Source organism: Hemitrygon akajei, chromosome 1 (assembly GCF_048418815.1).
Source record: "Hemitrygon akajei chromosome 1, sHemAka1.3, whole genome shotgun sequence".
In the NCBI taxonomy this organism is placed as follows: Eukaryota; Metazoa; Chordata; class Chondrichthyes; order Myliobatiformes; family Dasyatidae; genus Hemitrygon; species Hemitrygon akajei.
In genome coordinates this window covers 220693225-220720163 of record NC_133124.1, presented here as the reverse complement: position 1 = coordinate 220720163, position 26939 = coordinate 220693225, and the positions used below count along the sequence as shown (strand labels likewise).

The window sequence follows — 26939 nt, the reverse complement described above, 5'->3', positions numbered from 1 at the left end:
TGCACTGGATCCAGAAGTTGTACCTACAGGCTGTGCACTGGGTCCGGGTGTTGTGCCTACAGGCTGTGCACTGGGTCCGGGTGTTGTACCTACAGGCTGTGCACTTGATCCAGAAGTTGTACCTACAGGCTGTGCACTGGGTCCGGGTGTTGTGCCTATAGGCTGTGCACTGGATCCAGAAGTTGTACCTACAGGCTGTGCACTGGGTCCGGGTGTTGTGCCTTCAGGCAGCGTACTGGGTCCAGGTGTTGTGGCTTTAGGCTGTGCACTGGGTCCGGATGTTGTGGCTGTAGGCTGTGCACTGGGTCCGGGTGTTGTGCCTACAGGCTGTGCACTGGGTCCAGGTGTTGTGCCTACAGGCTGTGCACTGGGTCCGGGTGTTGTACCTACAGGCTGTGCACTGGATCCGGGTGTTGTGCCTACAGGCAGTGCACTGGATCCAGATGTTGTGCCTACAGGCTGTGCACTGGGTCCGGGTGTTGTGCCTACAGGCAGTGCACTGGGTCTGGGTGTTGTGCCTACAGGCTGTGCACTGGGTCCGGGTGTTGTACCTACAGGCTGTGCACTGGGTCCAGGTGTTGTGGCTGTAGGCTGTGCACTGGGTCCGGGTGTTGTGCCCACAGGTTGTGCTCTGGGTCCGGGTGTTGTGCCCACAGGCTGTGCACTGGGCCCAGGTGTTGTGCCTACAGGCAGTGCACTGGGCCCGGGTGTTGTGCCTACAAGCTGTGCACTGGGCCCAGGTGTTGTACCTACAGGCTGTGCACTGGGTCTGGGTGTTGTGCCTACAGGCTGTGCACTGGGCCCAGGTGTTGTACCTACAGGCTGTGCACTGGGTCTGGGTGTTGTGCCTACAGGCAGTGCACTGGGTCCAGGTGTTGTGCCTACAGGCTGTGCACTGGGTCCGGGTGTTATAGACACAGGCAGTGTACTGGGTCCAGGTGTTGTGGCTGTAGGCTGTGCACTGGGTCCGGGTGTTGTGCCCACAGGCTGTGCACTGGGCCCAGGTGTTGTGCCTACAGGCTGTGCACTGGGCCCAGGTGTTGTGCCTACAGGTTGTGCTCTGGGTCCGGGTGTTGTGCCCACAGGTTGTGCTCTGGGTCCGGGTGTTGTGCCTACAGGCAGTGCACTGGGTCCAGGTGTTGTGCCTACAGGCTGTGCACTGGGTCCGGGTGTTATAGACACAGGCAGTGTACTGGGTCCAGGTGTTGTGGCTGTAGGCTGTGCACTGGGTCCGGGTGTTGTGCCCACAGGCTGTGCACTGGGCCCAGGTGTTGTGCCTACAGGCTGTGCACTGGGCCCAGGTGTTGTGCCTACAGGTTGTGCTCTGGGTCCGGGTGTTGTGCCCACAGGTTGTGCTCTGGGTCCGGGTGTTGTGCCTACAGGCAGTGCACTGGGTCCGGGTGTGGTGCCTACAGGCTGTGCACTGGGCCCAGGTGTTGTGCCTACAGGTTGTGCTCTGGGTCCGGGTGTTGTGCCTACAGGCTGTGCACTGGGCCCAGGTGTTGTGCCTACAGGCTGTGCACTGGGTCCGGGTGTTGTGCCTACAGGCTGTGCACTGGGTCCAGGTGTTGTGCCTACAGGCTGTGCACTGGGTCCGGGTGTTGTGCCTACAGGCTGTGCACTGGGCCCGGGTGTTGTGCCTACAGGCTGTGCACTGGGTCCGGGTGTGGTGCCTACAGGCTGTGCACTGGGTCCAGGTGTTGTGCCTACAGGCTGTGCACTGGGTCCGGGTGTTGTGCCTACAGGCTGTGCACTGGGTCCGGGTGTTGTGCCTACAGGCTGTGCACTGGGTCCGGGTGTGGTGCCTACAGGCTGTGCACTGGGTCCGGGTGTTGTGCCTACAGGCTGTGCACTGGGTCCGGGTGTTGTGCCTACAGGCTGTGCACTGGGTCCGGATGTTGTGCCTACAGGCAGTGCGCTGGGTCCAGGTGTGGTGCCTACAGGCTGTGCACTGGGCCCGGGTGTTGTGCCTACAGGCAGTGCGCTGGGTCCAGGTGTTGTGCCTACAGGCTGTGCACTGGGTCCGGGTGTTGTGCCTACAGGCAGTGCGCTGGGTCCGGGTGTTGTGGCTACAGGCAGCTGGTTGATTTCTGGAACTGTATTCACAGCTGCCCCAGTGGTTTTCAGAGCTGCACCTTGACTCTCAGCATCAGGATTTGTGGACTCCATCCCTTCACCCATTACAATATTGACTTCAACCTCAGTGGAAGATCTATTTTCCTTGCCGGCATTTGTGTCTCTCCCGTAGTGCTGGACTGTAATGAAGGGCAAGGACTTCCTGTTCCCCTCCTGGGAAGCCCTTTCCATAATGGTGGGATTCAGTATTTTCCTCAGTGTCGAGCGCTCCAAGTACCTCCGCTTCCTGGACTTTGCAGCCTTGAGGGAACCTCCCCTCCCCACTCGCTTCCTGTCCTCTTCCCGCCTTGCCAGCCTGGCATAGTCACGGCTATACATATTGTAGTCAGCCCTTAGGTCAACGGAGGCCTGTCTGGACACTGTGTGAAGCGGAACAAACTTGGACAGGTAGCCCATTTGGGAAGTGACGTTGGCGGTTATGGTCTCTGTGTCGTAGAAGGGCACAGTACACATGATGAAGTCCGACTCGGTCAGCTCAAAGGAGGACAAAGGATTTGTAATGACAAACCTAGAGCAAAGTACAAGAGGATCAGAGCAGGAGTTGGAACGACGTGGTACAGCTGTACAGGATATTGTGGAGACTGCGCTTGAAGGTTACCGTAGATTCCGGATTTTAAGCCGCTACTTTTTTCCCACATTTTGAACAGCTTTGAACTTTGCGGCCAATAATCCGAAGCGGCTAATGCATGATTTTTTTCATGCCGCCTCGTAAACATTTTGCCTCGTAACAGTAGACCAATAAAATTGATGAGTAGTTCACAGAGGTCCAATGAAATTGTACGATAAATCAAGCGCACTTTCACAATTAAATTATTGTAAATCAGTCATTTGTACTCACCCTCATCAACATGGAAAACACTCGAAGCATTGTGCTGCCTAGTTAGTTTAAACTATATTTGTTTTCTGTACTACATCGTGGGATGCTATGACGTCACACCCGGTTTCGCGGTGTCTTGTGGGAAAATGCCGGTTTGCGATGAAACGGGACGTAGGGGGGGAGCGCATTACGCGAGCGGCTTTGGATCCGAGCGAACGCTGCTTTTAAGTTAAAGGCAATCAATAACTTTTCCTGGTAGGCTGCAATATATATATTTTTTTACCAGTCGTTAGGAGATATTGGAATGTTGTTCAGTAAAGAAGTATACGCAACGTATATTTAAAAGTAGCCGCGTACGGGCACGGTTCGAAAAAAAGCATTTGCAATATGTATTTGTTTTTGTTACCATATGGATTTAATTAAAAGTTAAAAAAATCCTCACGTGTAATATCTTTCTGTGTAAATATCTCATATTACAACGTGGGACACCTGCGGCCGAAAATCCGGTGCGGCCTAAAATCCGGTGCGGCCTTTACAATTAAAAAAATGATTTTATTTCTAAAATTAGAGCCAGCGGCTTAAAATCAGGTGCGCTCTGTAGTCCGGAATCTACGGTAGTTATATTTGTCACACCTGCATTGAAACATACAGGGAAATGCGTCATTTGCGCCAATGACCAACACAGTACGTGGATGACCGTAAGTGCTGCTACACCTCCGGTGCCAACATATCATGCCCACAAATTACTCGCAAGCCTTTGGGCTGTGGGAGGAAACTGGAACACCCGGAGGAAATCCATGCGGTCACGGGGAGAACGTACAAACTTTTAGACATCATCATCATTATTATGTGCCATGTTGTATAACGTAGACGATCATGGTGACCATGACTGTTCTTGCAAAATTTTTCTACATTGCCATTGCATTCTTCTGGGCAGTGACGGGTGAGCCCGGCCATTATCAATACTCGTCAGAGATTGTCTGCCTGGCGTCAGTGGTCGCATAACCAGGACTTGTGATCTGCACCGGCTGCTCATACAACCATCCACCACCTGCTCCCATGCCTCCATGTGATCCTGATCGGGGGCTAAGCAGGTGCTACACCTTGCCCGAGGGTGACCTGCAGGCCAGTGGAGGAAGGAGTGCCTTACACCTCCTTTGGTTAAGGTACATCTTCACCCATCTCTTTACGGACTGTGGTGGGAGTTGAACCCTGATTGCTGGCACTGGAAAGCGGTGTGCTATCCCGCTGTCACCTGCATTTCCGGTTGGCCTGCTGTAGAAAGATGACATTAAACTGGTAGCAATGCAGGAAAGATTCAGAGGAAAAGTAAATGCAGTTGAACTATTTCACTGGGCACTGAGATCTGTAGACAGGGACACAGGTTTAAGGCAACTGGTGGATTGGATGGTACAGTGGTTAGCGTAACACTTCACAGTGCCAGCAACCTGGTTCAGTTCTTGCCACTGTCTGTGGGTTTCCTCTGCATGCCCTGGTTTCCTCCCACACTCCATAGACGTGTGGGTTAGGGTTAGGCAGCTGTGGGCATACTAACACTTGTGGGCTGCCCCCAGCTCATCCTCGGTCATTGACACAAACAACACATTTCAATGTGGCATATAAAGCTAATCTTTAAAGATTTTTTATCTTTAAGCCTTGGGGCAGAGGACATCTAAAACGTTCCTGCCCATCCCTCAAAGCACCCAAACGAAACATCTGGCAGCTGTTTAGTCAGCAGGTACAGAGTGGGGAAAGGATAGAGGGGCAGAGTGGCCTGCAAGCCGCTACAGGGTTTCAGAGGCTGTTGGTGCGGCCAGTGTGACTGTGCTCAGACAGAGCTGGTATACAGGAGGACTTACCGCTTCTTTGACTGTTTGGCTGGGTCTTGCAGTCGAAATATACCAAAGCAAAGCATCCCGTACTGGAGCAGAGCTTTGCAGAACAGATCGCCGTACTTTCCGCCATGCTGAAGGGACAGAGAGGGCCATTAGGGACAAGCAAGGCTGCTGCTTTCTGACAGGGGTTGTACCTTCATCCATTCCGCCTACAGGCGTACCCATTGACTCAACCTCTCCATCAGCCACTCTCCATCGCCCGAGGACCAGGTCCAAACAGCCGTACCCATTGACTCAACCTCTCCATCAGCCCCTCTACATCGCCCGAGGACCAGGCCCAAACAGCCGTACCCATTGACTCAAACTCTCCATCAGCCCCTCTACATCGCCCGAGGACCAGGCCCAAACAGCCGTACCCATTGACTCAACATCTCCATCAGCCCCTCTCCATCGCCCGAGGACCAGGCCCAAACAGCCGTACCCATTGACTCAACCTCTCCATCAGCCCCTCTACATCGTCCGAGGACCAGGCCCAAATAGTCGTACCCATTGACTCAACCTCTCCATCGTCCGAGGACCAGGCCCAAACAGCCGTACCCATTGACACAACCTCTCCATCAGCCCCTCTACATCATCCGAGGACCAGGCCCAAACAGCCGTACCCATTGACTCAACCTCTCCATCAGCCCCTCTACATCGCCCGAGGACCAGGCCCAAACAGCCGTACCCATTGACTCAACATCTCCATCAGCCCCTCTCCATCGCCCGAGGACCAGGCCCAAACAGCCGTACCCATTGACTCAACCTCTCCATCAGCCCCTCTACATCGTCCGAGGACCAGGCCCAAACAGTCGTACCCATTGACTCAACCTCTCCATTGTCCGAGGACCAGGCCCAAACAGCCGTACCCATTGACTCAACCTCTCCATCGTCCGAGGACCAGGCCCAAACAGCCGTACCCATTGACTCAACCTCTCCATCAGCCCCTCTCCATCGTCCGAGGACCAGGCCCAAACAGCCGTACCCATTGACTCAACCTCTCCATCAGCCCCTCTCCATCGTCCGAGGACCAGGCCCAAACAGCCGTAACCATTGACTCAACCTCTCCATCGTCCGAGGACCAGGCCCAAACAGCCGTACCCATTGACTCAACCTCTCCATCAGCCCCTCTACATCGTCCGAGGACCAGGCCCAAACAGTCGTACCCATTGACTCAACCTCTCCATCGTCCGAGGACCAGACCCAAACAGCCGTACCCATTGACTCAACCTCTCCATCGTCCGAGGACCAGGCCCAAACAGCCGTACCCATTGACTCAACCTCTCCATCGTCCGAGGACCAGGCCCAAACAGCCGTACCCATTGAATCAACCTCTCCATCAGCCCCTCTCCATCGTCCGAGGACCAGGCCCAAACAGCCGTACACATTGACTCAACCTCTCCATCAGCCCCTCTCCATCGTCCGAGGACCAGGCCCAAACAGCCGTACCCATTGACTCAACCTCTCCATCGTCCGAGGGCCAGGCCCAAACAGCCGTACCCATTGACTCAACCTCTCCATCAGCCCCTCTCCATCGTCCGAGGACCAGGCCCAAACAGCCGTACCCATTGACTCAACCTCTCCATCAGCCCCTCTCCATCGTCCGAGGACCAGGCCCAAACAGCCGTACCCATTGACTCAACCTCTCCATCGTCCGAGGACCAGGCCCAAACAGCCGTACCCATTGACTCAACCTCTCCATCAGCCCCTCTCCATCATCCGAGGACCAGGCCCAAACAGCCGTACCCATTGACACAACCTCTCCATCAGCCCCTCTACATCATCCGAGGACCAGGCCCAAACAGTCGTACCCATTGACTCAACCTCTCCATCAGCCCCTCTACATCGTCCGAGGACCAGGCCCAAACAGTCGTACCCATTGACTCAACCTCTCCATTGTCCGAGGACCAGGCCCAAACAGTCGTACCCATTGACTCAACCTCTCCATCGTCCAAGGACCAGGCCCAAACAGCCGTACCCATTGACTCAACCTCTCCATCAGCCCCTCTCCATCGTCCGAGGACCAGGCCCAAACAGCCGTACCCATTGACTCAACCTCTCCATCGTCCGAGGACCAGGCCCAAACAGCCATACCCATTGACTCAACCTCTCCATCAGCCCCTCTCCATCGTCCGAGGACCAGGCCCAAACAGCCGTACCCATTGACTCAACCTCTCCATCAGCCCCTCTCCATCGTCCGAGGACCAGGCCCAAACAGCCGTACCCATTGACTCAACCTCTCCATCAGCCCCTCTCCATCGTCCGAGGACCAGGCCCAAACAGCCGTACCCATTGACTCAACCTCTCCATCGTCCGAGGACCAGGCCCAAACAGTCGTACCCATTGACTCAACCTCTCCATCGTCCGAGGACCAGACCCAAACAGCCGTACCCATTGACTCAACCTCTCCATCGTCCGAGGACCAGGCCCAAACAGTCGTACCCATTGACTCAACCTCTCCATCAGCCCCTCTACATCGTCCGAGGACCAGGCACAAACAGTCGTACCCATTGACTCAACCTCTCCATCAGCCCCTCTCCATCGTCCGAGGACCAGGCCCAAACAACCGTACCCATTGACTCAACCTCTCCATCAGCCCCTCTCCATCGTCCGAGGACCAGGCCCAAACAGTCGTACCCATTGACTCAACCTCTCCATCAGCCCCTCTCCATCGTCCGAGGACCAGGCCCAAACAGTCGTACCCATTGACTGAACCTCTCCATCAGCCCCTCTACATCGTCCGAGGACCAGGCCCAAACAGTCGTACCCATTGACTCAACCTCTCCATCGTCCGAGGACCAGGCCCAAACAGCCGTACTCATTGACTCAACCTCTCCATCAGCCCCTCTACATCATCCGAGGACCAGGCCCAAACAGTCGTACCCATTGACTCAACCTCTACATCGTCCGAGGACCAGGCCCAAACAGTCGTACCCATTGACTCAACCTCTCCATCGTCCGAGGAACAGGCCCAAACAGCCGTACCCATTGACTCAACCTCTCCATCAGCCCCTCTCCATCGTCCGAGGACCAGGCCCAAACAGCCGTACCCATTGACTCAACCTCTCCATCGTCCGAGGAACAGACCCAAACAGTCGTACCCATTGACTCAACCTCTCCATCAGCCCCTCTACATCGTCCGAGGACCAGGCCCAAACAGTCGTACCCATTGACTCAACCTCTCCATCAGCCCCTCTACATCATCCGAGGACCAGGCCCAAACAGCCGTACCCATTGACTCAACCTCTCCATCGTCCGAGGACCAGGCCCAAACAGCCGTACCCATTGACACAACCTCTCCATCAGCCCCTCTACATCATCCGAGGACCAGGCCCAAACAGTCGTACCCATTGACTCAACCTCTCCATCAGCCCCTCTACATCGTCCGAGGACCAGGCCCAAACAGTCGTACCCATTGACTCAACCTCTCCATTGTCCGAGGACCAGGCCCAAACAGCCGTACCCATTGACTCAACCTCTCCATCGTCCGAGGACCAGGCCCAAACAGCCGTACCCATTGACTCAACCTCTCCATCAGCCCCTCTCCATCGTCCGAGGACCAGGCCCAAACAGCCGTACCCATTGACTCAACCTCTCCATCAGCCCCTCTCCATCGTCCGAGGACCAGGACCAAACAGCCGTACCCATTGACTCAACCTCTCTATCGTCCGAGGACCAGGCCCAAACAGCCGTACCCATTGACTCAACCTCTCCATCAGCCCCTCTACATCGTCCGAGGACCAGGCCCAAACAGTCGTACCCATTGACTCAACCTCTCCATCGTCCGAGGACCAGGCCCAAACAGCCGTACCCATTGACTCAACCTCTCCATCGTCCGAGGACCAGGCCCAAACAGCCGTACCCATTGACTCAACCTCTCCATCAGCCCCTCTCCATCGTCCGAGGACCAGGCCCAAACAGCCGTACACATTGACTCAACCTCTCCATCAGCCCCTCTCCATCGTCCGAGGACCAGGCCCAAACAGCCGTACCCATTGACTCAACCTCTCCATCGTCCGAGGACCAGGCCCAAACAGCCGTACCCATTGACTCAACCTCTCCATCAGCCCCTCTCCATCGTCCGAGGACCAGGCCCAATCAGCCGTACCCATTGACTCAAACTCTCCATCAGCCCCTCTCCATCGTCCGAGGACCAGGCCCAAACAGCCGTACCCATTGACTCAACCTCTCCATCGTCCGAGGACCAGGCCCAAACAGCCGTACCCATTGACTCAACCTCTCCATCAGCCCCTCTCCATCGTCCGAGGACCAGGCCCAAACAGCCGTACCCATTGACACAACCTCTCCATCAGCCCCTCTACATCATCCGAGGACCAGGCCCAAACAGTCGTACCCATTGACTCAACCTCTCCATCAGCCCCTCTACATCGTCCGAGGACCAGGCCCAAACAGTCGTACGCATTGACTCAACCTCTCCATTGTCCGAGGACCAGGCCCAAACAGCCGTACCCATTGACTCAACCTCTCCATCGTCCGAGGACCAGGCCCAAACAGCCGTACCCATTGACTCAACCTCTCCATCAGCCCCTCTGCATCGTCCGAGGACCAGGCCCAAACAGCCGTACCCATTGACTCAACCTCTCCATCAGCCCCTCTCCATTGTCCGAGGACCAGGCCCAAACAGCCGTACCCATTGACTCAACCGCTCCATCGTCCGAGGACCAGGCCCAAACAGCCATACCCATTGACTCAACCTCTCCATCAGCCCCTCTCCATCGTCCGAGGACCAGGCCCAAACAGCCGTACCCATTGACTCAACCTCTCCATCAGCCCCTCTCCATCGTCCGAGGACCAGGCCCAAACAGCCGTACCCATTGACTCAACCTCTCCATCAGCCCCTCTCCATCATCCGAGGACCAGGCCCAAACAGCCGTACCCATTGACTCAACCTCTCCATCGTCCGAGGACCAGGCCCAAACAGTCGTACCCATTGACTCAACCTCTCCATCGTCCGAGGATCAGACCCAAACAGCCGTACCCATTGACTCAACCTCTCCATTGTCCGAGGACCAGGCCCAAACAGTCGTACCCATTGACTCAACCACTCCATCAGCCCCTCTCCATCGTCCGAGGACCAGGCCCAAACAACCGTACCCATTGACTCAACCTCTCCATCAGCCCCTCTCCATCGTCCGAGGACCAGGCCCAAACAGTCGTACCCATTGACTCAACCTCTCCATCAGCCCCTCTCCATCGTCCGAGGACCAGGCCCAAACAGTCGTACCCATTGACTCAACCTCTACATCGTCCGAGGACCAGGCACAAACAGTCGTACCCATTGACTCAACCTCTCCATCGTCCGAGGAACACGCCCAAACAGCCGTACCCATAGACTCAACCTCTCCATCGTCCGAGGACCAGACCCAAACAGTCGTACCCATTGACTCAACCTCTCCATCAGCCCCTCTACATCGTCCGAGGACCAGGCCCAAACAGTCGTACCCATTGACTCAACCTCTCCATCAGCCCCTCTACATCATCCGAGGACCAGGCCCAAACAACCGTACCCATTGACTCAACCTCTCCATTGTCCGAGGACAAGGCCCAAACAGTCGTACCCATTGACTCAACCTCTCCATCGTCCAAGGACCAGGCCCAAACAGCCGTACCCATTGACTCAACCTCTCCATCAGGTCCTCTGCATCGTCCGAGGACCAGGCCCAAACAGCCGTACCCATTGACTCAACCTCTCCATCAGCCCCTCTCCATCGTCCGAGGACCAGGCCCAAACAGCCGTACCCATTGACTCAACCTCTCCATCGTCCGAGGACCAGGCCCAAAAAGCCGTACCCATTGACTCAACCTCTCCATCAGCCCCTCTCCATCGTCCGAGGACCAGGCCCAAACAGCCGTACCCATTGACTCAACCTCTCCATCAGCCCCTCTCCATCGTCCGAGGACCAGGCCCAAACAGCCGTACCCATTGACTCAACCTCTCCATCAGCCCCTCTCCATCGTCCGAGGACCAGGCCCAAACAGTCGTACCCATTGACTCAACCTCTCCATCGTCCGAGGACCAGGCCCAAACAGCCGTACCCATTGACTCAACCTCTCCATCAGCCCCTCTACATCATCCGAGGACCAGGCCCAAACAGTCGTACCCATTGACTCAACCTCTACATCGTCCGAGGACCAGGCCCAAACAGTCGTACCCATTGACTCAACCTCTCCATCGTCCGAGGAACAGGCCCAAACAGCCGTACCCATTGACTCAACCTCTCCATCAGCCCCTCTCCATCGTCCGAGGACCAGGCCCAAACAGCCGTACCAATAGACTCAACCTCTCCATCGTCCGAGGACCAGACCCAAACAGTCGTACCCATTGACTCAACCTCTCCATCAGCCCCTCTACATCGTCCGAGGACCAGGCCCAAACAGTCGTACCCATTGACTCAACCTCTCCATCAGCCCCTCTACATCATCCGAGGACCAGGCCCAAACAGCCGTACCCATTGACTCAACCTCTCCATTGTCCGAGGACCAGGCCCAAACAGTCGTACCCATTGACACAACCTCTCCATCAGCCCCTCTACATCGTCCGAGGACCAGGCCCAAACAGCCGTACCCATTGACTCAACCTCTCCATCGTCCGAGGACCAGGCCCAAACAGTCGTACCCATTGACTCAACCTCTCCATCAGCCCCTCTACATCGTCCGAGGACCAGGCCCAAACAGCCGTACCCATTGACTCAACCTCTCCATCAGCCCCTCTACATCGTCCGAGGACCAGGCCCAAACAGCCGTACCCATTGACTCAACCTCTCCATCGTCCGAGGACCAGGCCCAAACAGCCGTACCCATTGACTCAACCTCTCCATCAGCCCCTCTCCATCATCCGAGGACCAGGCCCAAACAGCCGTACCCATTGACTCAACCTCTCCATCGTCCGAGGACCAGACCCAAACAGTCGTACCCATTGACTCAACCTCTCCATCAGCCCCTCTACATCGTCCGAGGACCAGGCCCAAACAGTCGTACCCATTGACTCAACCTCTCCATTGTCTGAGGACCAGGCCCAAACAGTCGTACCCATTGACTCAACCTCTCCATCAGCCCCTCTACATCGTCCGAGGACCAGGCCCAAACAGTCGTACCCATTGACTCAACCTCTCCATTGTCTGAGGACCAGGCCCAAACAGTCGTACCCATTGACTCAACCTCTCCATCAGCCCCTCTACATCGTCTGAGGACCATGCCCAAACAGCCGTACCCATTGACTCAACCTCTCCATCAGCCCCTCTACATCGTCCGAGGACCAGGCCCAAACAGCCGTACCCATTGACTCAACCTCTCCATCAGCCCCTCTACATCGTCCGAGGACCAGGCCCAAACAGCCGTACCCATTGACTCAACCTCTCCATCAGCCCCTCTCCATCATCCGAGGACCATGCCCAAACAGCCGTACCCATTGACTCAACCTCTCCATCAGCCCCTCTACATCGTCCGAGGACCAGGCCCAAAGAGCCGTACCCATTGACTCAACCTCTCCATCAGCCCCTCTACATCGTCCGAGGACCAGGCCCAAACAGCCATACCCATTGACTCAACCTCTCCATCGTCCGAGGACCAGGCCCAAACAGTCGTACCCATTGACTCAACCTCTCCATCAGCCCTTCTACATCGTCTGAGGACCAGGCCCAAACAGCCGTACCCATTGACTCAACCTCTCCATCGTCCGAGGAACAGGCCCAAACAGCCGTACCCATAGACTCAACCTCTCCATCGTCCGAGGACCAGACCCAAACAGTCGTACCCATTGACTCAACCTCTCCATCAGCCCCTCTACATCGTCCGAGGACCAGGCCCAAACAGTCGTACCCATTGACTCAACCTCTCCATCAGCCCCTCTACATCATCCGAGGACCAGGCCCAAACAACCGTACCCATTGACTCAACCTCTCCATTGTCCGAGGACCAGGCCCAAACAGTCGTACCCATTGACTCAACCTCTCCATCGTCCAAGGACCAGGCCCAAACAGCCGTACCCATTGACTCAACCTCTCCATCAGCCCCTCTGCATCGTCCGAGGACCAGGCCCAAACAGCCGTACCCATTGACTCAACCTCTCCATCAGCCCCTCTCCATCGTCCGAGGACCAGGCCCAAACAGCCGTACCCATTGACTCAACCTCTCCATCGTCCGAGGACCAGGCCCAAACAGCCGTACCCATTGACTCAACCTCTCCATCAGCCCCTCTCCATCGTCCGAGGACCAGGCCCAAACAGCCGTACCCATTGACTCAACCTCTCCATCAGCCCCTCTCCATCGTCCGAGGACCAGGCCCAAACAGCCGTACCCATTGACTCAACCTCTCCATCAGCCCCTCTCCATCGTCCGAGGACCAGGCCCAAACAGTCGTACCCATTGACTCAACCTCTCCTTCGTCCGAGGACCAGGCCCAAACAGCCGTACCCATTGACTCAACCTCTCCATCAGCCCCTCTACATCATCCGAGGACCAGGCCCAAACAGTCGTACCCATTGACTCAACCTCTACATCGTCCGAGGACCAGGCCCAAACAGTCGTACCCATTGACTCAACCTCTCCATCGTCCGAGGAACAGGCCCAAACAGCCGTACCCATTGACTCAACCTCTCCATCAGCCCCTCTCCATCGTCCGAGGACCAGGCCCAAACAGCCGTACCAATAGACTCAACCTCTCCATCGTCCGAGGATCAGACCCAAACAGTCGTACCCATTGACTCAACCTCTCCATCAGCCCCTCTACATCGTCCGAGGACCAGGCCCAAACAGTCGTACCCATTGACTCAACCTCTCCATCAGCCCCTCTACATCATCCGAGGACCAGGCCCAAACAGCCGTACCCATTGACTCAACCTCTCCATTGTCCGAGGACCAGGCCCAAACAGTCGTACCCATTGACACAACCTCTCCATCAGCCCCTCTACATCGTCCGAGGACCAGGCCCAAACAGCCGTACCCATTGACTCAACCTCTCCATCGTCCGAGGACCAGGCCCAAACAGTCGTACCCATTGACTCAACCTCTCCATCAGCCCCTCTACATCGTCCGAGGACCAGGCCCAAACAGCCGTACCCATTGACTCAACCTCTCCATCAGCCCCTCTACATCGTCCGAGGACCAGGCCCAAACAGCCGTACCCATTGACTCAACCTCTCCATCGTCCGAGGACCAGGCCCAAACAGCCGTACCCATTGACTCAACCTCTCCATCAGCCCCTCTCCATCATCCGAGGACCAGGCCCAAACAGCCGTACCCATTGACTCAACCTCTCCATCGTCCGAGGACCAGACCCAAACAGTCGTACCCATTGACTCAACCTCTCCATCAGCCCCTCTACATCGTCCGAGGACCAGGCCCAAACAGTCGTACCCATTGACTCAACCTCTCCATTGTCTGAGGACCAGGCCCAAACAGTCGTACCCATTGACTCAACCTCTCCATCAGCCCCTCTACATCGTCTGAGGACCAGGCCCAAACAGCCGCACCCATTGACTCAACCTCTCCATCAGCCCCTCTACATCATCCGAGGACCATGCCCAAACAGCCGTACCCATTGACTGAACCTCTCCATCAGCCCCTCTACATCGTCCGAGGACCAGGCCCAAACAGCCGTACCCATTGACTCAACCTCTCCATCAGCCCCTCTACATCGTCCGAGGACCAGGCCCAAACAGCCGTACCCATTGACTCAACCTCTCCATCAGCCCCTCTCCATCATCCGAGGACCATGCCCAAACAGCCGTACCCATTGACTCAACCTCTCCATCAGCCCCTCTACATCGTCCGAGGACCAGGCCCAAACAGCCGTACCCATTGACTCAACCTCTCCATCAGCCCCTCTACATCGTCCGAGGACCAGGCCCAAACAGCCATACCCATTGACTCAACCTCTCCATCGTCCGAGGACCAGGCCCAAACAGTCGTACCCATTGACTCAACCTCTCCATCAGCCCTTCTACATCGTCTGAGGACCAGGCCCAAACAGCCGTACCCATTGACTCAACCTCTCCATCAGCCCCTCTACATCGTCCGAGGACCAGGCCCAAACAGTCGTACCCATTGACTCAACATCTCCATCAGCCCCTCTACATCGTCTGAGGACCAGGCCCAAACAGCCGTACCCATTGACTCAACCGCTCCATCAGCCCCTCTACATCATCCGAGGACCAGGCCCAAACAGCCGCACCCATTGACTCAACCTCTCCATCAGCCCCTCTACATCGTCCGAGGACCAGGCCCAAACAGCCGTACCCATTGACTAAACCTCTCCATCGTCCGAGGACCAGGCCCAAACAGCCGTACCCATTGACTCAACCTCTCCATCAGCCCCTCTACATCGTCCGAGGACCAGGCCCAAACAGCCGTACCCATTGACTCAACCTCTCCATCGTCCGAGGACCAGGCCCAAACAGTCGTACCCATTGAATCAACCTCTCCATCAGCCCCTCTCCATCGTCCGAGGACCAGGCCCAAACAGCAGTACCCACTGACTCAACCTCTCCATCAGCCCCTCTACATCGTCCGATGACCAGGCCCAAACAGCCGTACCCATTGACTCAACCTCTCCATCAGCCCCTCTCCATCGTCCGAGGACCAGGCCCAAACAGCCGTACCAATAGACTCAACCTCTCCATCGTCCGAGGACCAGACCCAAACAGTCGTACCCATTGACTCAACCTCTCCATCAGCCCCTCTACATCGTCCGAGGACCAGGCCCAAACAGTCGTACCCATTGACTCAACCTCTCCATCAGCCCCTCTACATCATCCGAGGACCAGGCCCAAACAGCCGTACCCATTGACTCAACCTCTCCATTGTCCGAGGACCAGGCCCAAACAGTCGTACCCATTGACACAACCTCTCCATCAGCCCCTCTACATCGTCCGAGGACCAGGCCCAAACAGCCGTACCCATTGACTCAACCTCTCCATCGTCCGAGGACCAGGCCCAAACAGTCGTACCCATTGACTCAACCTCTCCATCAGCCCCTCTACATCGTCCGAGGACCAGGCCCAAACAGCCGTACCCATTGACTCAACCTCTCCATCAGCCCCTCTACATCGTCCGAGGACCAGGCCCAAACAGCCGTACCCATTGACTCAACCTCTCCATCGTCCGAGGACCAGGCCCAAACAGCCGTACCCATTGACTCAACCTCTCCATCAGCCCCTCTCCATCGTCCGAGGACCAGGCCCAAACAGCCGTACCCATTGACTCAACCTCTACATCGTCCGAGGACCAGGCCCAAACAGTCGTACCCATTGACTCAACCTCTCCATCGTCCGAGGAACAGGCCCAAACAGTCGTACCCATTGACTCAACCTCTCCATCAGCCCCTCTACATCGTCCGAGGACCAGGCCCAAACTGTCGTACCCATTGACTCAACCTCTCCATTGTCTGAGGACCAGGCCCAAACAGTCGTACCCATTGACTCAACCTCTCCATCAGCCCCTCTACATCGTCTGAGGACCAGGCCCAAACAGCCGCACCCATTGACTCAACCTCTCCATCAGCCCCTCTACATCATCCGAGGACAATGCCCAAACAGCCGTACCCATTGACTCAACCTCTCCATCAGCCCCTCTACATCGTCCGAGGACCAGGCCCAAATAGCCGTACCCATTGACTCAACCTCTCCATCAGCCCCTCTACATCGTCCGAGGACCAGGCCCAAACAGCCGTACCCATTGACTCAACCTCTCCATCAGCCCCTCTCCATCATCCGAGGACCATGCCCAAACAGCCGTACCCATTGACTCAACCTCTCCATCAGCCCCTCTACATCGTCCGAGGACCAGGCCCAAACAGCCGTACCCATTGACTCAACCTCTCCATCAGCCCCTCTACATCGTCCGAGGACCTGGCCCAAACAGCCATACCCATTGACTCAACCTCTCCATCGTCCGAGGACCAGGCCCAAACAGCCGTACCCATTGACTCAACCTCTCCATCAGCCCCTCTACATCGTCCGAGGACCAGGCCCAAACAGTCGTACCCATTGACTCAACATCTCCATCAGCCCCTCTACATCGTCTGAGGACCAGGCCCAAACAGCCGTACCCATTGACTCAACCGCTCCATCAGCCCCTCTACATCATCCGAGGACCAGGCCCAAACAGCCGCACCCATTGACTCAACCTCTCCATCAGCCCCTCTACATCGTCCGAGGACCAGGCCCAAACAGCCGTACCCATTGACTAAACCTCTCCATCGTCCGAGGACCAGGCCCAAACAGCCGTACCCATTGACTCAACCTCTCCATCAGCCCCTCTACATCGTCCGAGGACCAGGCCCAAACAGCCGTACCCATTGACTCAACCTCTCCATCGTCCGAGGACCAGGCCCAAACAGTCGTACCCATTGAATCAACCTCTCCATCAGCCCCTCTCCATCGTCCGAGGACCAGGCCCAAACAGCAGTACCCACTGACTCAACCTCTCCATCAGCCCCTCTACATCGTCCGAGGACCAGGCCCAAACAGCCGTACCCATTGACTCAACCTCTCCATCGTCCGAGGACCAGGCCCAAACAGTCGTACCCATTGACTCAACCTCTCCATCAGCCCCTCTACATCATCCGAGGACCAGGCCCAAACAGCCGTACCCATTGACTCAACCTCTCCATCAGCCCCTCTACATCGTCCGAGGACCAGGCCCAAACAGTCGTACCCATTGACTCAACCTCTCCATCGGCCCCTCTCCATCGTCCGAGGACCAGGCCCAAACAGCCGTACCCATTGACTCAACCTCTCCATCGTCCGAGGACCAGGCCCAAACAGTCGTACCCATTGACTCAACCTCTCCATCAGCCCCTCTACATCGTCCGAGGACCAGGCCCAAACAGCCGTACCCACTGACTCAACCTCTCCATCAGCCCCTCTACATCGTCCGAGGACCAGGCCCAAACAGCCGTACCCATTGACTCAACCTCTCCATCAGCCCCTCTACATCATCCGAGGACCAGGCCCCAACAGCCGTACCCATTGACTCAACCTCACCATCAGCCCCTCTACATCGTCCGAGGACCAGGCCCAAACAGCCGTACCCATTGACTCAACCTCTCCATCGTCCGAGGACCAGGCCCAAACAGTCGTACCCATTGACTCAACCTCTCCATCAGCCCCTCTACATCGTCCGAGGACCAGGCCCAAACAGCCGTACCCACTGACTCAACCTCTCCATCAGCCCCTCTACATCGTCCGAGGACCAGGCCCAAACAGCCGTACCCATTGACTCAACCTCTCCATCGTCCGAGGACCAGGCCCAAACAGTCGTACCCATTGACTCAACCTCTCCATCAGCCCCTCTACATCGTCCGAGGACCAGGCCCAAACAGTCGTACCCATTGACTCAACCTCTCCATCAGCCCCTCTCCATCGCCCGAGGACCAGGCCCAAACAGCCGTACCCATTGACTCAACCTCTCCATCAGCCGCTCTCCATCGCCCGAGGACCAGGCCCAAACAGCCTTACCCATTGACTCAACCTCTCCATCAGCCCCTCTCCATCGTCCGAGGACCAGGCCCAAACAGTCGTACCCATTGACTCAACCTCTCCATCATCCGAGGACCAGGCCCAAACAGCCGTACCCATTGACTCAACCTCTCCATCAGCCCCTCTCCATCGCCCGAGGACCAGGCCCAAACAGCCGTACCCATTGACTCAACCTCTCCATCAGCCCCTCTACATCGTCCGAGGACCAGGCCCAAACAGCCGTACCCATTGACTCAACCTCTCCATCAGCCCCTCTACATCGTCCGAGGACCAGGCCCTAACAGTCGTACCCATTGACTCAACCTCTCCATCAGCCCCTCTACATCGTCCGAGGTCCAGGCCCAAACAGTCGTACCCATTGACTCAACCTCTCCATCGTCCGAGGACCAGGCCCAAACAGTCGTACCCATTGACTCAACCTCTCCATCAGCCCCTCTACATCGTCCGAGGACCAGGCCCAAACAGCCGTACCCACTGACTCAACCTCTCCATCAGCCCCTCTACATCGTCCGAGGACCAGGCCCAAACAGCCGTACCCATTGACTCAACCTCTCCATCGTCCGAGGACCAGGCCCAAACAGTCGTACCCATTGACTCAACCTCTCCATCAGCCCCTCTACATCGTCCGAGGACCAGGCCCAAACAGTCGTACCCATTGACTCAACCTCTCCATCAGCCCCTGTCCATCGCCCGAGGACCAGGCCCAAACAGCCGTACCCATTGACTCAACCTCTCCATCAGCCGCTCTCCATCGCCCGAGGACCAGGCCCAAACAGCCTTACCCATTGACTCAACCTCTCCATCAGCCCCTCTCCATCGTCCGAGGACCAGGCCCAAACAGTCGTACCCATTGACTCAACCTCTCCATCATCCGAGGACCAGGCCCAAACAGCCGTACCCATTGACTCAACCTCTCCATCAGCCCCTCTCCATCGCCCGAGGACCAGGCCCAAACAGCCGTACCCATTGACTCAACCTCTCCATCAGCCCCTCTACATCGTCCGAGGACCAGGCCCAAACAGCCGTACCCATTGACTCAACCTCTCCATCAGCCCCTCTACATCGTCCGAGGACCAGGCCCTAACAGTCGTACCCATTGACTCAACCTCTCCATCAGCCCCTCTACATCGTCCGAGGACCAGGCCCAAACAGTCGTACCCATTGACTCAACCTCTCCATCGCCCGAGGACCAGGCCCAAACAGCCGTACCCATTGACTCAACCTCTCCATCAGCCCCTCTCCATCGTCCGAGGACCAGGCCCAAACAGTCGTACCCATTGACTCAACCTCTCCATCGTCCGAGGAGCAGGCCCAAACAGCCGTACCCATTGACTCAACCTCTCCATCAGCCCCTCTACATCGTCCGAGGACCAGGCCCAAACAGTCGTAGCCATTGACTCAACCTCTCCATCAGCCCCTCTACATCATCCGAGGACCAGGCCCAAACAGCCGTATGCATTGACTCAACCTCTCCATCGTCCGAGGACCAGGCCCAAACAGTCGTACCCATTGACACAACCTCTCCATCAGCCCCTCTACATCGTCCGAGGACCAGGCCCAAACAGCCGTACCCATTGACTCAACCTCTCCATCGTCCGAGGACCAGGCCCAAACAGTCGTACCCATTGACTCAACCTCTCCATCAGCCCCTCTACATCGTCCGAGGACCAGGCCCAAACAGCCGTACCCATTGACTCAACCTCTCCATCAGCCCCTCTACATCGTCCGAGGACCAGGCCCAAACAGCCGTACCCATTGACTCAACCTCTCCATCGTCCGAGGACCAGGCCCAAACAGCCGTACCCATTGACTCAACATCTCCATCAGCCCCTCTACATCATCCGAGGACCAGGCCCAAACAGCTGTACCCATTGACTCATCCTCTCCATCAGCCCCTCTACATCGTCCGAGGACCAGGCCCAAACAGCCGTACCCATTGACTCAACCTCTCCATCAGCCCCTCTACATCGTCCGAGGACCAGGCCCAAACAGCCGTACCCATTGACTCAACCTCTCCATCGTCCGAGGACCAGGCCCAAACATTCGTACCCATTGACTCAACCTCTCCATCAGCCCCTCTCCATCGTCCGAGGACCAGGCCCAAACAGCCGTACCCATTGACTCTACCTCTCCATCGTCCGAGGACCAGACCCAAACAGTCGTACCCATTGACTCAACCTCTCCATCAGCCCCTCTACATCGTCCGAGGACCAGGCCCAAACAGTCGTACCCATTGACTCAACCTCTCCATCGTCCGAGGACCAGGCCCAAACAGTCGTACACATTGACTCAACCTCTCCATCAGCCCCTCTACATCGTCTGAGGACCAGACCCAAACATCCGCACCCATTGACTCAACCTCTCCATCAGCCCCTCTACATCGTCCGAGGACCAGGCCCAAACAGCCGTACCCATTGACTCAACCTCTCCATCGTCCGAGGACTAGGCCCAAACAGCCGTACCCATTGACTCAACCTCTCCATCAGCCCCTCTCCATCATCCGAGGACCAGGCCCAAACAGCCGTACCCATTGACTCAACCTCTCCATCGTCCGAGGACCAGAGCCAAACAGTCGTACCCATTGACTCAACCTCTCCATCAGCCCCTCTACATCGTCCGAGGACCAGGCCCAAACAGTCGTACCCATTGACTCAACCTCTCCATTGTCTGAGGACCAGGCCCAAACAGTCGTACCCATTGACTCAACCTCTCCATCAGCCCCTCTACATCGTCTGAGGACCAGGCCCAAACAGCCGTACCCATTGACTCAACCTCTCCATCAGCCCCTCTCCATCGTCCGAGGACCAGGCCCAAACAGCCGTACCCATTGACTCAACCTCTCCATCAGCCCCTCTCCATCGTCCGAGGACCAGGCCCAAACAGTCGTACCCATTGACTCAACCTCTCCATCGTCCGAGGAGCAGGCCCAAACAGCCGTACCCATTGACTCAACCTCTCCATCAGCCCCTCTACATCGTCCGAGGACCAGGCCCAAACAGTCGTACCCATTGACTCAACCTCTCCATCAGCCCCTCTACATCGTCCGAGGACCAGGCCCAAACAGCCGTACCCATTGACTCAACCTCTCCATCAGCCCCTCTACATCGTCCGAGGACCAGGCCCAAACAGCCATACCCATTGACTCAACCTCTCCATCGTCCGAGGACCAGGCCCAAACAGTCGTACCCATTGACTCAACCTCTCCATCAGCCCTTCTACATCGTCTGAGGACCAGGCCCAAACAGCCGTACCCATTGACTCAACCTCTCCATCAGCCCCTCTACATCGTCCGAGGACCAGGCCCAAACAGTCGTACCCATTGACTCAACATCTCCATCAGCCCCTCTACATCGTCTGAGGACCAGGCCCAAACAGCCGTACCCATTGACTCAACCGCTCCATCAGCCCCTCTACATCATCCGAGGACCAGGCCCAAACAGCCGCACCCATTGACTCAACCTCTCCATCAGCCCCTCTACATCGTCCGAGGACCAGGCCCAAACAGCCGTACCCATTGACTAAACCTCTCCATCGTCCGAGGACCAGGCCCAAACAGCCGTACCCATTGACTCAACCTCTCCATCAGCCCCTCTACATCGTCCGAGGACCAGGCCCAAACAGCCGTACCCATTGACTCAACCTCTCCATCGTCCGAGGACCAGGCCCAAACAGTCGTACCCATTGAATCAACCTCTCCATCAGCCCCTCTCCATCGTCCGAGGACCAGGCCCAAACAGCAGTACCCACTGACTCAACCTCTCCATCAGCCCTTCTACATCGTCCGAGGACCAGGCCCAAACAGCCGTACCCATTGACTCAACCTCTCCATCAGCCCCTCTCCATCGTCCGAGGACCAGGCCCAAACAGCCGTACCAATAGACTCAACCTCTCCATCGTCCGAGGACCAGACCCAAACAGTCGTACCCATTGACTCAACCTCTCCATCAGCCCCTCTACATCGTCCGAGGACCAGGCCCAAACAGTCGTACCCATTGACTCAACCTCTCCATCAGCCCCTCTACATCATCCGAGGACCAGGCCCAAACAGCCGTACCCATTGACTCAACCTCTCCATTGTCCGAGGACCAGGCCCAAACAGTCGTACCCATTGACACAACCTCTCCATCAGCCCCTCTACATCGTCCGAGGACCAGGCCCAAACAGCCGTACCCATTGACTCAACCTCTCCATCGTCCGAGGACCAGGCCCAAACAGTCGTACCCATTGACTCAACCTCTCCATCAGCCCCTCTACATCGTCCGAGGACCAGGCCCAAACAGCCGTACCCATTGACTCAACCTCTCCATCAGCCCCTCTACATCGTCCGAGGACCAGGCCCAAACAGCCGTACCCATTGACTCAACCTCTCCATCGTCCGAGGACCAGGCCCAAACAGCCGTACCCATTGACTCAACCTCTCCATCAGCCCCTCTCCATCGTCCGAGGACCAGGCCCAAACAGCCGTACCCATTGACTCAACCTCTACATCGTCCGAGGACCAGGCCCAAACAGTCGTACCCATTGACTCAACCTCTCCATCGTCCGAGGAACAGGCCCAAACAGTCGTACCCATTGACTCAACCTCTCCATCAGCCCCTCTACATCGTCCGAGGACCAGGCCCAAACTGTCGTACCCATTGACTCAACCTCTCCATTGTCTGAGGACCAGGCCCAAACAGTCGTACCCATTGACTCAACCTCTCCATCAGCCCCTCTACATCGTCTGAGGACCAGGCCCAAACAGCCGCACCCATTGACTCAACCTCTCCATCAGCCCCTCTACATCATCCGAGGACAATGCCCAAACAGACGTACCCATTGACTCAACCTCTCCATCAGCCCCTCTACATCGTCCGAGGACCAGGCCCAAATAGCCGTACCCATTGACTCAACCTCTCCATCAGCCCCTCTACATCGTCCGAGGACCAGGCCCAAACAGCCGTACCCATTGACTCAACCTCTCCATCAGCCCCTCTCCATCATCCGAGGACCATGCCCAAACAGCCGTACCCATTGACTCAACCTCTCCATCAGCCCCTCTACATCGTCCGAGGACCAGGCCCAAACAGCCGTACCCATTGACTCAACCTCTCCATCAGCCCCTCTACATCGTCCGAGGACCAGGCCCAAACAGCCATACCCATTGACTCAACCTCTCCATCGTCCGAGGACCAGGCCCAAACAGTCGTACCCATTGACTCAACCTCTCCATCAGCCCTTCTACATCGTCTGAGGACCAGGCCCAAACAGCCGTACCCATTGACTCAACCTCTCCATCAGCCCCTCTACATCGTCCGAGGACCAGGCCCAAACAGTCGTACCCATTGACTCAACATCTCCATCAGCCCCTCTACATCGTCTGAGGACCAGGCCCAAACAGCCGTACCCATTGACTCAACCGCTCCATCAGCCCCTCTACATCATCCGAGGACCAGGCCCAAACAGCCGCACCCATTGACTCAACCTCTCCATCAGCCCCTCTACATCGTCCGAGGACCAGGCCCAAACAGCCGTACCCATTGACTAAACCTCTCCATCGTCCGAGGACCAGGCCCAAACAGCCGTACCCATTGACTCAACCTCTCCATCAGCCCCTCTACATCGTCCGAGGACCAGGCCCAAACAGCCGTACCCATTGACTCAACCTCTCCATCGTCCGAGGACCAGGCCCAAACAGTCGTACCCATTGAATCAACCTCTCCATCAGCCCCTCTCCATCGTCCGAGGACCAGGCCCAAACAGCAGTACCCACTGACTCAACCTCTCCATCAGCCCTTCTACATCGTCCGAGGACCAGGCCCAAACAGCCGTACCCATTGACTCAACCTCTCCATCAGCCCCTCTCCATCGTCCGAGGACCAGGCCCAAACAGCCGTACCAATAGACTCAACCTCTCCATCGTCCGAGGACCAGACCCAAACAGTCGTACCCATTGACTCAACCTCTCCATCAGCCCCTCTACATCGTCCGAGGACCAGGCCCAAACAGTCGTACCCATTGACTCAACCTCTCCATCAGCCCCTCTACATCATCCGAGGACCAGGCCCAAACAGCCGTACCCATTGACTCAACCTCTCCATTGTCCGAGGACCAGGCCCAAACAGTCGTACCCATTGACACAACCTCTCCATCAGCCCCTCTACATCGTCCGAGGACCAGGCCCAAACAGCCGTACCCATTGACTCAACCTCTCCATCGTCCGAGGACCAGGCCCAAACAGTCGTACCCATTGACTCAACCTCTCCATCAGCCCCTCTACATCGTCCGAGGACCAGGCCCAAACAGCCGTACCCATTGACTCAACCTCTCCATCAGCCCCTCTACATCGTCCGAGGACCAGGCCCAAACAGCCGTACCCATTGACTCAACCTCTCCATCGTCCGAGGACCAGGCCCAAACAGCCGTACCCATTGACTCAACCTCTCCATCAGCCCCTCTCCATCGTCCGAGGACCAGGCCCAAACAGCCGTATCCATTGACTCAACCTCTACATCGTCCGAGGACCAGGCCCAAACAGTCGTACCCATTGACTCAACCTCTCCATCGTCCGAGGAACAGGCCCAAACAGTCGTACCCATTGACTCAACCTCTCCATCAGCCCCTCTACATCGTCCGAGGACCAGGCCCAAACTGTCGTACCCATTGACTCAACCTCTCCATTGTCTGAGGACCAGGCCCAAACAGTCGTACCCATTGACTCAACCTCTCCATCAGCCCCTCTACATCGTCTGAGGACCAGGCCCAAACAGCCGCACCCATTGACTCAACCTCTCCATCAGCCCCTCTACATCATCCGAGGACAATGCCCAAACAGCCGTACCCATTGACTCAACCTCTCCATCAGCCCCTCTACATCGTCCGAGGACCAGGCCCAAATAGCCGTACCCATTGACTCAACCTCTCCATCAGCCCCTCTACATCGTCCGAGGACCAGGCCCAAACAGCCGTACCCATTGACTCAACCTCTCCATCAGCCCCTCTCCATCATCCGAGGACCATGCCCAAACAGCCGTACCCATTGACTCAACCTCTCCATCAGCCCCTCTACATCGTCCGAGGACCAGGCCCAAACAGCCGTACCCATTGACTCAACCTCTCCATCAGCCCCTCTACATCGTCCGAGGACCAGGCCCAAACAGCCATACCCATTGACTCAACCTCTCCATCGTCCGAGGACCAGGCCCAAACAGTCGTACCCATTGACTCAACCTCTCCATCAGCCCTTCTACATCGTCTGAGGACCAGGCCCAAACAGCCGTACCCATTGACTCAACCTCTCCATCAGCCCCTCTACATCGTCCGAGGACCAGGCCCAAACAGTCGTACCCATTGACTCAACATCTCCATCAGCCCCTCTACATCGTCTGAGGACCAGGCCCAAACAGCCGTACCCATTGACTCAACCGCTCCATCAGCCCCTCTACATCATCCGAGGACCAGGCCCAAACAGCCGCACCCATTGACTCAACCTCTCCATCAGCCCCTCTACATCGTCCGAGGACCAGGCCCAAACAGCCGTACCCATTGACTAAACCTCTCCATCGTCCGAGGACCAGGCCCAAACAGCCGTACCCATTGACTCAACCTCTCCATCAGCCCCTCTACATCGTCCGAGGACCAGGCCCAAACAGCCGTACCCATTGACTCAACCTCTCCATCGTCCGAGGACCAGGCCCAAACAGTCGTACCCATTGAATCAACCTCTCCATCAGCCCCTCTCCATCGTCCGAGGACCAGGCCCAAACAGCAGTACCCACTGACTCAACCTCTCCATCAGCCCCTCTACATCGTCCGAGGACCAGGCCCAAACAGCCGTACCCATTGACTCAACCTCTCCATCGTCCGAGGACCAGGCCCAAACAGTCGTACCCATTGACTCAACCTCTCCATCAGCCCCTCTACATCATCCGAGGACCAGGCCCAAACAGCCGTACCCATTGACTCAACCTCTCCATCAGCCCCTCTACATCGTCCGAGGACCAGGCCCAAACAGTCGTACCCATTGACTCAACCTCTCCATCGGCCCCTCTCCATCGTCCGAGGACCAGGCCCAAACAGCCGTACCCATTGACTCAACCTCTCCATCGTCCGAGGACCAGGCCCAAACAGTCGTACCCATTGACTCAACCTCTCCATCAGCCCCTCTACATCGTCCGAGGACCAGGCCCAAACAGCCGTACCCACTGACTCAACCTCTCCATCAGCCCCTCTACATCGTCCGAGGACCAGGCCCAAACAGCCGTACCCATTGACTCAACCTCTCCATCGTCCGAGGACCAGGCCCAAACAGTCGTACCCATTGACTCAACCTCTCCATCAGCCCCTCTACATCATCCGAAGGCCAGGCCCAAACAGCCGTACCCATTGACTCAACCTCACCATCAGCCCCTCTACATCGTCCGAGGACCAGGCCCAAACAGCCGTACCCATTGACTCAACCTCTCCATCGTCCGAGGACCAGAACCAAACAGTCGTACCCATTGACTCAACCTCTCCATCAGCCCCTCTACATCGTCCGAGGACCAGGCCCAAACAGCCGTACCCATTGACTCAACCTCTCCATCAGCCCCTCTACATCGTCCGAGGACCAGGCCCAAACAGCCGTACCCATTG

At 56.8% G+C, this 26939-nt stretch overlaps 1 protein-coding gene across 1 annotated transcript in view; it reads right to left on the bottom strand.

Annotated features, from left to right (window-relative positions):
• Positions 1-1046: 1046 nt before the first annotated feature.
• The window catches only part of LOC140729554 (calcium-activated potassium channel subunit alpha-1-like), a 533167-nt gene continuing 507274 nt past the window's right edge, over positions 1047-26939 (bottom strand). The window contains exons 26-28 of the mRNA XM_073049474.1: positions 4813-4919; positions 1381-2644; positions 1047-1112 (exon numbers count right to left, since the gene is read on the bottom strand). Of these exons, the coding sequence (XP_072905575.1) occupies positions 1047-1112; positions 1381-2644; positions 4813-4919 (1437 nt within the window). The remainder of the gene's footprint in view (positions 1113-1380; positions 2645-4812; positions 4920-26939) is intronic.